This window comes from Panulirus ornatus, chromosome 20 (genome assembly GCF_036320965.1).
Source record: "Panulirus ornatus isolate Po-2019 chromosome 20, ASM3632096v1, whole genome shotgun sequence".
NCBI lineage: Eukaryota > Metazoa > Arthropoda > Malacostraca > Decapoda > Palinuridae > Panulirus > Panulirus ornatus.
In genome coordinates, this window is record NC_092243.1 from 34,842,069 (window position 1) to 34,855,921 (window position 13,853).

General features: G+C 40.6%; 1 protein-coding gene across 1 annotated transcript; it reads left to right on the forward strand.

The window, feature by feature from the left end:
- Window positions 1-6,005: 6,005 nt before the first annotated feature.
- LOC139755740 (uncharacterized) lies at window positions 6,006-6,893 on the forward strand. Its single transcript, XM_071674372.1, has one exon. The coding sequence runs from the start codon at window positions 6,006-6,008 to the stop codon at window positions 6,891-6,893; it is 888 nt and encodes a 295-aa protein (XP_071530473.1).
- Window positions 6,894-13,853: the final 6,960 nt, after the last annotated feature.

Consider the following 13,853-nt stretch of genomic DNA (forward strand, 5'->3'; position numbering starts at 1 on the left):
CTGATGAGAGAGAGAATTATCATGCATTACCTCACATATAAGGCAGGTCTCCGAGGGCATGATAGGATTGATGCCTTATCCCAACATGGACAAGATGAAGATGCATTGAGCACACTACTGGGTAGTCAGTATAAAAACTATGATTATGAAAGAAGTATCAGGTGCACATGAAACAAGTGAACGAACACAAATAGGAACTAGCAGATCCATTTTTCTTTACAATAAAGTGTCCATATTCACCAACTCTGTTTTTCAAGTCTTTAAGTTCCTCTCTTATTACACCTTTCATTAACTTTCCTTGATTTCTCATTTTTTTTTTCATTCATCCTAATTGTGTTAACGTCTGATCCTGTCTTCGTACTTATTTCAAATTCTCTGATAATTCACTCTTTATTCTTCCTCCTAATCTTCTTGACCTAGTTACAGCTAGCTGGTCCTGATAACTTTCTCATGTTTTAATCGATTATTGATGTAAAGCTAGATTGATAAACTAAGGTTAGTTGGTTTTGTATATGTTTTTTTAACAGGCTTATTTTAGGCTGATCCAGTTGGTCTGGTGTGTAATTATAAACAAATGTACCCTGTCCTCATTTGCGATTCAGTTTATTCCTTCATCTTTCGAGGAATTGTTCACTGTGTAAGTCATCATTCTGGCTTAAAAACACACAGGATGTGGTCATACTTCCTTCTTCTTTCTTTTAAGGTAGGGACATTAAGGCCTCTAGCCTTTCTCTTGAACTCATCTTTCTTAATTCTGGTGTCACTTATTTCCCCTCATAGGTCCTCGCTATTAGTATTCTGTGCTTTTTTAAGTGTTGTATCAGATTTGAGAAGCATATTTTAGGTTTGCCCTTACTTGTGAACAACGCTGAATATTTTCTTACCCACATACTAGAGTGTATTCTAATATCTGCTGGCAGGTAGTTATCTCCTTTACGATGCTCCTCACAGAGCACTCTAGCCACAGGTTAGGGACTATGTTGACTCCCAAGTTCCTCTCAAACATCAATACCTGCATCTTATGTCCTGCTAGATAACATTCAAACTGTAGCCTTCTATCCCTGCGTCCTATCCTCATTACTTTCCTTCTACTCGGGTTAAACTTCATCAAATACGTTTCAAACCAACCTTAGAGTCTGTCTAGGTCTCCTTATAAGCTGACTTACTCCTCGCTTTTTACTTCGCGCATGACCTTTGTGTTCATAGACATATTTACGTAGGAGTTCACACCGTTTGGCAAGTCATTTATGAAGATCAAGGAGAGTCACCGTCATGAAACAAGACCCCCTGTGAGACTATAATGGTGACTTCTTCCCATTTCGAAAAGGCTTCTCTGACATTCCTCTCTGGTGATTCATCCTCTCAATCAGCCTCCCATGCAGCCCAGTGTCAAATGCTTTCTGGCAGTCCATATACAAACAATGCACACAGCCTTCCTTTATGTTTGGAATAGAGCTCACTTCCTCACAGAAATTTTTCGTTAAACTTGACCTCCTTACCATAAAGCCGTGTCATCTCTCCCTTAGGTAATTTCTCCTCTGCAACAATAAAACCATTTGCTCTCTGTGTGTAAGGCTGATAATTGTTTGTGTATTATGGAGAGATAACTTTACACTCATGTTGCCATGTCTTAACCTTATATATAATGAACCGTGCATTTACTCCTGCGTAGGCACACACACACACACACACACACACACACACACACACACACACACACACACACACACATAGCAACCAAAGCCAGGTACCCATATATCGACCAGGCCCAAAGGCAGAATGGACACCTGGGTTAGGTGTGGGCGGCTCCCGAGCTCAGATTCGAAGCCATGCATGCAAGACCTTGCGTGGTCCCCGTGCTGACTCATGGTCAGTTTGTGTGTGTGTGTGTGTGTGTGTGTGTGTGTGTGTGCGTGCGTGTAAATGTTTAGTGTCCTCAGTGGGGCAGTTACTTCTTGTGCATCACTGATCTTGTGATATCTTTAAATGATTTTGTAATGATGGGAAGATGGGTTAGTGTCCAGCGAGCAGACGAGAAAGAGTAATTTGTTCATATCTTAAGAGTGTAGTTTCAGATGGAGATGTGTCTAAGATTGGTTTAGGAGGGCTGCTGTTTAGAACTTGCTGGGACATTTTGGCGCATATGATTAGGTTTTGTAAGTGTTATGTTCGTAGGTGGGGAGATCTATAAAAATAGAGTTCTCAAGAGGCAGTTCTTTCTCCATCCCTCTTCAGCCTCACCATACACGACCTCCATTACCCCCCCATCAAATCACAACATGATCATTTTCTCATACGCAAAAGACATCAGAATTATATTGCAACATCCTGAGACTATAACAGCAGCAACAAAAATGGAACGCTCCATAGCACAGTTGGAACAATGGCTCATCAAGAGTAGAATGTCAGAACTTCCTAAGAAGTCTTCGATCGCTCATTTAATCCCACACATATACGAATCCAACCTGCATCCTTCGTTACCTTGAAAGGACAAATGCTCCCACTGAGCAAAATACAAATATTCCAGGCATCACATACAATACACACATGACATTCCCTACATCAAAAACCCCAACACAGAAGCAATACGCAGTACGCCTAACAAATCCTCAGAAAGGATTAACCCCACCAGATTTAGACAAGGAAAAGAATCCTTTAGCATCTTCTGCAAAAACATTCAACCGTTCCACCCTAAACTACGCCTCGCTTGCTTGATCGTCCACCCCGTCAAAAGCAAATACACCAAAGGTACAAACCACAGAAAATAGAGCAAACCACAAGCATTCAAATCCTACACTACGAAACAAAGATCCTCTTAGTACAATCCTAGTTCAGCTCCCCTAAAATCTTTCGATCTAAACTACTTCGTAGCTAGCTAGCCTCCAAATCTCAAAGAGAAACATACAGTCTATCCCTGCTCCACGCTTCAGCAGCCTCACAGATCTCCCCCAACTCCAACAAGTACAATTCTGATAAAACACCTACACCCGCAAATGACCCAACGAACACTAAATAAACGCACTCTCAACTCTGTCTTAAACACCACGCCAGTAGACATACACCCACCTGTTGTTATACGCCCCGGACATACACTATTCACACTCTCACGCTACGCTCTGAAAATCATCCATAACTAGAATGCTAGAACCACCGACTGAACACATCCCAAGACCCTCCATGTCTATGATTCAACTATCACAACGAAAACATCATATTCGTATCGCACTCTCCTCACATAAGCACCCCGAGAGCCTCATTAACATATTAAGGACTCCTGGGACAGGTAGTTAAAATATATTTTTTTATACATACTCGCCATTTCCCGCGTTAACGAGGTAGCGTTAAGAACAAAGGACTGAACCTTAAAAGGGAAAAATCCTCACTTGGCACCCTTCTCTGTTCCTTCTTTTGGAAAAGTTAAACAGGAAGGGAGGATTTACAGTCCCCCACTCCTCCCACCCGCTTTGGTCTACGAAACGCAGGGAATACATGGGAAACATTCTTTCTCCCCTATCCTCAGGGTTGATATATATATATATATATATATATATATATATATATATATATATATATATTTTTTTTTTTTTTTCTTTTCATACTATTCGCCATTTCCCGCATTACCGAGGTAGCGTTAAGAACAGAGGACTGGGCCTTTGAGGGAATATCCTTACCTGGCCCCCTTCTCTGTTCCTTCTTTTGGAAAATTAAAAAAAAATGAGAGGGGAGGATTACCAGCCCCCCGCTCCCCTCCCTTTTAGTCGCCTTCTACGACACGCAGGGAATACGTGGGAAGTATTCTTTCTCCCCTATCCCCAGGGATGATATATATATATATATATATATATATATATATATATATATATATATATATATATATATAATTATATTCTTTTTCTTTCATACTATTCGCCATTTCCCGCGTTAGCGAGGTAGCGTTAAGAACAGAGGACTGGGCCTTTGAGGGAATATCCTCATCTGTCCCCTTCTCTGTTCCTTCTTTTGGAAAAAGAAAAGAAAAAAAAGAGGGGAGGATTTCCAGCCCTCCTCTCCCTTCCCTTTTAGTCGCCTTTTACGACACGCAGGGAATACGTGGGAAGTATTCTTTCTCCCCTATCCCCAGGGATAATATATATATATATATATATATATATATATATATATATATATATATATATATATATATATATATATTTTTTTTTTTTTTTTTTTTCAAACTATTCGCCATTTCCCGCGTTAGCGAGGTAGCGTTAAGAACAGAGAACTGGGCCACTGAGGGAATATCCTCACCTGGCCCCCTACTCTGTTCCTTCTTTTGGAAAAAGAAAAGAAAAAAAAGAGGGGAGGATTTCCAGCCCTCCTCTCCCTTCCCTTTTAGTCGCCTTTTACGACACGCAGGGAATACGTGGGAAATATTCTTTCTCCCCTATCCCCAGGGTTAATATATATATATATATATATATATATATATATATATATATATATATATATATATATATATATATAAATTTTCTGTGGCTTTGTATCTTCACTACACGACAGCCTGAGATTTCATCATATATATATATATATATATATATATATATATATATATATATATATATATATATATATATATATATATATATAAAATCTTTCTTTATCTTCACTACATGACCTCCTAAGATTTGAATATATATAAATTTTCTGTGACTCTTTATCTTCACTACACTACACTAAAAGGGGAGGGAGCGGGGGGCTGGAAATCCTCCCCTCTCGTTTTTTTTTTTTTTTTTTTTTTTTTTTTTCCAAAAGAAGGAACAGAGAATTCGGCCAGGTGAGGGTATTCCCTCAAAGGCCCAGTCCTCTGTTCTTAACGCTACCTCGCTAATGCGGGAAATGGCGAATAGTTTGAAAGTTTGAAAGATATATATATATATATATATATATATAGTTTATCTTCACTACATAACATCCTGAGATTTGAATATAAACATAACTTTTCTTTGGTTTTGTATCTTCGCTACACGACCTCCTGAGATTTCATTATATATATATATATATATATATATATATATATATATATATATATATATATATATATATATATATATATTGTCTTCACTACATGCCATCCTGAGATTTGAATATATGTTTATATATATATATATATATATATATATATATATATATATATATATATATATATATATATATATATATAAATATATGTATATATATATATATATATATATATATATATATATATATATATATATATATATATATATATATATATTCTTTTTTCTTTCAAACTATTCGCCATTTCCCGCATTAGCGAGGTAGCGTTAAGAACAGAGGACTGGGCCTTTGAGGGAATACCCTCATCTGGCCCAATTCTCTGTTCCTTCTTTTGGAAAATTAAAAAAAAAACGAGAGGGGAGGATTTCCAGCCCCCCGCTCCCTCCCCTTTTAGTCGCCTTCTACGACACGCAGGGAATACGTGGGAAGTACTCTTAATCCCCTATCCCCAGGGATATATATATATATATATATATATATATATATATATATATATATATATATATATATATATATATATATTTATACTATTCGCCATTTCCCGCATTAGCGAGGTAGCGTTGAGAACAGAGGACTGGGCCTTTGAGGGAATATCCTCACCTGGCCCCCTTCTCTGTTCCCTCTTTTGGAAAATTAAAAAAAAAAAGCTAGAGGGGAGGATTTCCAGCCACCCGCTCCCTCCCCTTTTAGTCGCCTTCTACGACATGCAGGGAATACGTGGGAAGTATTTTTTCTCCCCTATCCCCAGGGATATATATATATATATATATATATATATATATATATATATATATATATATATTATATATATGATCCCTTATCTTCATTACTTGACACCATGGGGTTAAGTTTATCTCTGGGTAGGTGAGGTACCCAGCTATATTAAGCTTCTGGGATATAAAGGTGTCCTTCATCAATCAAAACACGAAACAAGACAACACTTCACCATGATCATACTTCACCGTAAAGACGTGGTCTCTCTCATTGGACAAGCTTTGGAGACTCTGGGTAGTGGGGGAAACGGGACCGCATATCTTGTGCCATGGAATGATGGAACAGCCGTGTTGAAAGTCTCCCACCATTCTCAGAGCTGTGCTTTCATGATTGAGGCCAGCTGTATGGCTTACGTCAAAGGAGCCGGAGGTGTCCCCAGGGTGTATGCTATTTGTCAAAACCCACCCTCCTTCGTCATGACATACTTGGGCCGAATGACTCTCCAGGATGTCTTGATCGACAACGATCCTGACTGTGGCTTTGACCTCCTGCAGCTGGGTCTCTTGGTTGGAGAGAAACTTCAGAAGCTGCACAAGAAATGGGTTATACATAACGATCTGAAGAGTAATAATGTGATGGTTGGAGGAACCCCTCAGGATCCCGAAGTGAGCATCATCGATCTGGGGATGGCCTGTTTCAAACACTGCAACCTGGGCCTCAACACCACTCCCGGTAGATGCCGATGGATGGCACCTGAGGTCAGGTGTGGCCGACCCAGCACTAGGGCATCTGACGTCTACTCGTATGCCTACCTCCTGCGTGAGATTTTCAAAAAAGTTTACCGGAATCGCCGCTCACTCTTGGCCACTACTGTAGCAAAGGCCATGTCTCAGCATCCCGGTGATCGACCCAGCTTGAGTTACATTCTCAAACTCTTGCAGTGCACCATAAAAAGGTGTTTGGCTGCACGAAGAAGGAAGGTTCTCAAGGCCAAGAAACCTGTGCTGACGAGACAGCCAACCCCCACAGCACCACCTGTCCCCGTTAAACCTAAATCCATCAAACATACTCCTCACCGGCCTGCCAAACCAGTCAAGTCGTCACCACAAGACACCCGTTGAGGATGCTGTTGTACCTCAACCCAGCGTGCTCGTCCAGTCCTCGTGAGTCCAGTAAGCGTGTCCACCTGTTGTAAAGGTGGGCGATTTGCATCATTCATTTATAGAAGAAAGGATGCTTCATTTTCTTTCCCATGTTTTCCTACATTATTAGTTAAAAAAAAATACTTCTTGATGTTACCATATATATCTTCAGTATTTATATTTCTTTTAGATATTTCTTTTCATAACGAGATGAATAATTTTCTCTTAAAAAGGGCATTATGATAACATTATTATAACAATATTAGTTGTTGATTGATGGGCTTGTGAAAGAGAGACTTGTGGATGTTAATGTGCTGAGAGGGGCAACTGGGGGGATTTCTGATCTCTATCTTGTGGAGGCAAATGTGAAGCTTTGTAGAGGGTTTCCGGTAAAGAAGAGAGAATTTTGGGGAGAAGAGAGTGGTGTAAGTGAGCTTGGAAAGGAGGCTTGTGTGAAAAAGTACCAGGAGAGAACGAGTGCAGAATGGAAAAAGGTGAGAGAAAATGATGTAAGGGGAGTGGAGGAGGAATGGGATGTGTTTAGGGAAAAAATGATGATTTGCGGAAAAGATACATATGGCATAAGAAAGGTGGGAGATGGGCAGATTAGAAAGGGTAGTGAGTAGTGGGTTGTAGAATTCAAATTGTTAGTGAAAGAGAAAAGGGAGACGTTTAGACGATTTTTGCAGGTAAGTAATGCAAATGACGGATATGTACCAAAGAATGCGGCAGGAGGTCAAGGGAAAGATGTAGGAGGTGAAAAAGTGGGCGAATTAGAGTTGGGGTGATATATATATATATATTATTATGATTTTATTTTGCTTTGTCGCTGTCTCCCGCGTTTGCGAGGTAGCGCAAGGAAACAGACGAAAGAAATGGCCCAACTCACCCCCATACACATGTATATAAATACACGTCCACACACGCAAGTATACATACCTATACAGCTCAATGTACACATATATATACACACACAGACACATATATACCCATGCACACAATTCACACTGTCTGCCTTTATTTATTCCCATCGCCACCTCGCCACACATGGAATACCATCCCCCTCCCCCCTCATGTGTGCGAGGTAGCGCTAGGAAAAGACAACAAAGGCCCCATTCGTTCACACTCAGTCTCTAGCTGTCATGCAATAATGCCCGAAACCACAGCTCCCTTTTCACATCCAGGCCCCACACAACTTTCCATGGTTTACCCCAGACGCTTCACATGCCTTGATTCAATCCATATATATATATATATATATATATATATATATATATATATATATATATATATATATATATATATATCACCCTGAAAGTTGATGGAGAGAGATGGGTGATTATTGGTGCATATGAACCTTGGCATGAGAAGAAAGATCACGAGAGGCAAGTGTTTTGGGAGCCACTGAATGAGTGTGTTAGTGGTTTTGATGCACAAGACCGGGTTATAGTGATGGGTGATTTGAATACAAAGGTGAGTAATGTGGCAGTTGAGGGAATAATTGGTATGCATGGGGTGTTCAGTGTTATAAATGGAAATGGTGAAGATCTTGTAGATTTATGTGCTGAAAAAGGACTGGTGATTGGGAATACCTGGTTTAAAAAGCGAGATATACATAAGTATACGTATGTAAGTAGGAGAGATGGCCAGAGAGCGTTATTGGATTACGTGTTAATTAACAGGCGCGCGAAAGACAGACTTTGGATGTTAATGTGGTGAGAGGTGCAACTGGAGGGATGTCTGATCATTATCTTGTGGAAGCGAAGGTGAAGATTTGTAAAGGTTTTCAGAAAATAAGAGAGAGTGTTGGGGTGAATAGAGTGGTGAAAGCAAGTGAGCTTGGGAAGGAGACTTGAGTAAGTACAAGGAGAGACTGAGTACAGAATGGAAAAAGGTGAGAACAAAGGACGTAAGGGGAGTGGGGAAGGAGTGGGATGTATTTAGGGAAGCAGTGATGGCTTGTGTAAAAGATGCTTGTAGTATGAGAAGCGTGGGAGGTGAACAGATTAGAAAAGGGTAGTGAGTGGTGGGATGAAGAAGTAAGAGTATTAATGAAAGAGAAGAGAGAGGCATTTCGACCATTTTTTCAAGGAAATAATGCAAATGACTGGGAGATGTATAAAAGAAAGAGACAGGAGGTCAACAGAAAGGTGCAAGAGGCGAAAAAGAGGGCAAATGAGAGTTGGGGTGAGAGAGTATCATTACATTTTAGAGAAAATAAAAAGATGTTTTGGAAGGAGGTAAATAAAGTGCGTAAGACAAGGGAACAAGTGGGAACATCAGTAAAGGGGGCTAATGGGGAGGTGATAACAAGTAGTGGTGATGTGAGAAGGAGATGGAGTGAGTATTTTGAAGGTTTGTTGAATGTGTTTAATGATAGAGTGGCAGATATAGGGTGTTTTGCTCGAGGTGGTGTGCAAAGTGAGAGGGTTGGGGAGAATGATTTGGTAAACAGAGAAGAGGTAGTAAATGCTTTGCGGAAGATGAAAGCCAGCAAGGCAGCAGGTTTGGATGGTATTGCAGTGGAATTTATTAAAAAAGGGGGTGACTGTATTGTTGACTGGTTGGTAAGGTTATTCAATGTATGTACGACTCATGGTGAGGTGCCTGAGGACAAACGGAATGCTTGCATAGTGCCATTGTACAAAGGCAAAGGGGATAAGAGTGATTGTTCAAATTACAGAGGTATAAGTTTGTTGAGTATTCCTGGGAAATTATATGGGAAGGTATTGATTGAGAGGGTGAAAGCATGTTCTGATTGAAGGCATGTACAGAACATCAGATTGGGGAAGAGCAGTTTGGTTACAGAAGTGGTAAAGGATGTGTGTATCAGGTGTCTGCTTTGAAAAATGTATGTGAGAAATACTTAGAGAAGCAAATGGATTTGTATGTAGCATTTATGGATCTGGGGAAGGGATATGATGGAGTTGATAGAGATGCTCTGTGGAAGGTTTTAAGAATATATTGTGTGGGAGGCAAGTTGTTAGAAGCAGTGAAAAGTTTTTATCGAGGATGTAAGGCATGTGTACGAGTAGGAAGAGAGGAAGGTGATTGGTTCTCAGTGAATGTAGGTTTGCAGCAGGGGTGCATGATGTCTCCATGGTTGTTTGATTTGTTAATGGATGGGGTTGTTAGGGAGGTGAATGCAAGAGTCTTGGAAAGAGGGGCAAGTGTGCAGTCTGTTGTGGATGAGAGAGCTTGGGAAGTGAGTCAGTTGTTGTTCGCTGATGATACAGCGCTGGTGGCTGATTCGGGTGAGAAACTGCAGAAGCTGGTGACTGAGTTTGGTAAAGTGTGTGAAAGAAGAAAGTTAAGAGTAAATGTGAATAAGAGCAAGGTTATTAGGTACAGTAGGGTTGAGGGTCAAGTCAATTGGGAGGTGAGTTTGAATGGAGAAAAACTGGAGGAAGTGAAGTGTTTTAGATATCTGGGAGTGGATCTGGCAGCGGATGGAACCATGGAAGCGGAAGTGGATCATAGGGTGGGGGAGGGGGCGAAAATTCTGGGAGCCTTGAAGAATGTGTGGAAGTCGAGGACATTATCTCGGAAAGCAAAAATGGGTATGTTTGAAGGAATAGTGGTTCCAACAATGTTGTATGGTTGCGAGGCGTGGGCTATGGATAGAGTTGTGCGCAGGAGGATGGATGTGCTGGAAATGAGATGTTTGAGGACAGTGTGTGGTGTGAGGTGGTTTGATCGAGTAAGTAACGTAAGGGTAAGAGAGATGTGTGGAAATAAAAAGAGCGTGGTTGAGAGAGCAGAAGAGGGTGTTTTGAAATGGTTCGGGCACATGGAGAGAATGAGTGAGGAAAGATTGACCAAGAGAATATATGTGTCGGAGGTGGAGGGAACGAGGAGAAGAGGGAGACCAAATTGGAGGTGGAAAGATGGAGTGAAAAAGATTTTGTGTGATCGGGGCCTGAGCATGCAGGAGGGTGAAAGGAGGGCAAGGAATAGAGTGAATTGGAGCGATGTGGTATACCGGGGTTGACGTGCTGTCAGTGGAGTGAATCAAGGCATGTGAAGCGTCTGGGGTAGACCATGGAAAGCTGTGTAGGTATGTATATTTGCGTGTGTGGACGTATGTATGTACATGTGTATGGGGGTGGGTTGGGCCATTTCTTTCGTCTGTTTCCTTGCGCTACCTCGCAAACGCGGGAGACAGCGGCAAAAAAAAAAAAAAAAAAAAAAAAAAAAAAATATATATATATATATATATATATATATATATATATATATATATATATATGAGTGTAGAATGGAAAAGGTGAGAGAAAATGAGGCAAGGGGAGTAGATGAGGAATGGGAGGTATTCAGGGAAACTATGCTGGCACATGTGAGAGATGGATGTGGCATGCGTAAGATGGAAGGTGGGTAGATTAGAATGAGCAGTGAGTGGTGGGATGAAGAAGTAAAGTTGCTAGTGCAAGAGAAAAGAGAGGCGTTTGGATGGTACTTACCGGGAAGGAGTGGAGATGATTGGGAGATTCATTAAAACAAGTGGCAGGAGTGCAAGGGGAAGGTGCAAAGGTTGAGAAAGAGGACAAATGAGAGTAGGCGTGAGAGAGCATCAGCAAACTTTAGGGAGAATAAAATGTTTTGGAAGTGGAATTATGATGTCCGAAAGAAAAGTTGGAACATCGGTTAAGGGGGAAAATGGGAAGTGGTAACAGTCAATGATGTAAGTGAGGAGGAGATGGAGTGAGTATCTTGAAACTTTGTTGAATGTGTCTGATGGTATTTGGTAGGTGAAGGAATTTTGGGTCGGGCAGGAGCGCGAAGAGAGTTTATGGAGTGGTTTGGTGAAGAGAGAAGAGGTGATGAAAGTCATACATATGATGAAATGTGACAAGGCGGCTGGAATGAATGGTATTGCAGTTGAATCTATTGAGAAAGGATGACTATGGTGTTGATTGGTTGGTTTAGATTTTCATGGTATGCATGGATCATGATGAGGTGCTTGAGGACTGGCGGAATCAGTGTATAACGCCACTGTATTACCTCATGGAGGATAAAAGTGAGTGTTTAGACTACACAGGTATAAGTTTATTGATAACTCCCGGTGAGTTGTATGGATAAGTAGTGATTAAGAAGATGGAGACTTTCTTTTCATTTCACTTCAATCGGTCGTCCCGTCCTCCTTGTTCCTCCTACTTATTACACGTACCTATTCAGTCAGTCTCTCCTCACTCATCCTCACTGTATGCCCACACCATTTTAGCATACCTCCTTCAGTTCCTTGATTCCTGCTTTTCTTATTGTCACACTTATCTCTTACCTATCTCATAATCTTCTTACTCATCTTACCTTATATTGTCCTGGAACATTTCAAACACATCTACTTTCTTCCGTAGTATTTCACTTAAGGTCTCATCCTCGCATTCATTCAACACCGTCGAGAACAATTATAATAGACGTACCCATCTTTGCCCTCGGAGACAATGACCTCCCCCTTACACACACACACACACACGCGCACACACGCGCGCACACACACACACACACACACACACACACACACACACACACACACACACACACACATTTTAGGTCCGTAAGAGGTCCCGGGTGATTGAACATCTTCCATGAAAACTGGCTTCTTAGCTTGCCTCTTGTAAACTGGGGCGTACCATCGCTCCAGGGAAGATATACCTCCGCAACATCAAGTAGGACGCAATCGGTTCAGCGGGATGGTGAGATATCGATAAGTTTACATGAAATATACGATGCGTTAGAACCTTATCCGGGCTTCTTCCAGAGCCTCCGACAAAAGAAGTAATGGTTCACAAATGACACTTTCGTGTTGAACTTCTGGTTCTTTCTTGTTTACTTTATTGTAATGTCCATCAAAGTCATTGGTGACTCTGCATACTGTATGTTGTCAGGCAAAAGCACCGGGACATGAAATTCGAACAAGCATTGTTGTGTCGGTAGAAGAAACTCCCTGACTTGAAGTAATGGAGTCTGACTGGTAGAGATGAGGAGCTTCTTACACGCCACAGAGCGGGAGATGTGTAGGTCAACTAATTCATTCATATATCCAAATCGTGCTCGAGTGTGTTGTCCGTACTTACCTTTGATTTGCAGATCAGATTACCTGTGGGCAATGCTTGTTTCGTTGTCAAATTTATCCCTGACTTAGGTCATACTAAAGACTTCATGAGACTACACGCTGCACAATACTTAGAGCTATAATGCATGATGTATTAGAGAAAGAGGAAATGATAAATATTACTCGTTACACGAGAAATGGACTTAGCATAATGTGGGTTGATCTCGAGAAAAATGATGCCATTTAGTTCCTCTGCGTCAAGATTGAGGATCAAGTACGTCTTTAAATTACATCACCCAACAGACTGACAAGGCTGGGTACGACTTGCGGATGAATGGGTACACCCATGACCAGATTGGTTAACCAGTCATTGATGGCAGGGATGACCTGCAGGCTTCATCTGATCTCTCGTTCCTCTCACAACCGGTGACAGTAATATTACTTGTCGTCTTCATAGGTTGCACGTTTAAGTGATAATGAACATGTATGATATCTAGGATAAGAAATGGATTACTCTTTACAAAGTTTAGGATAGAGCAGACCAAGGTTGACTAGTATATATATATATATATATATATATATATATATATATATATATATATATATATATATATATATATATAAAACCTTGTCCTCATGTCCCGCGATCACCTCCTTGGGATTCTTTCAAGGCTTGGGAGGCGGGGCCACGTCCACTGGGTGGGACCAATCAGGCAGTGTGCTAATGTTGTATATATGTGTGTCAAATAAGAACAGTATAGGTGAGGAAGGATTATATCGAAAGTATTTTTACTTCATGTTGGTGTTCTATGTTTACGGTTGCTAGGTAGTCAATGATTGTTCAGTGTTCTGTTTTTTGCGTCTTTTGACTTTGTTGTATTTGTTTC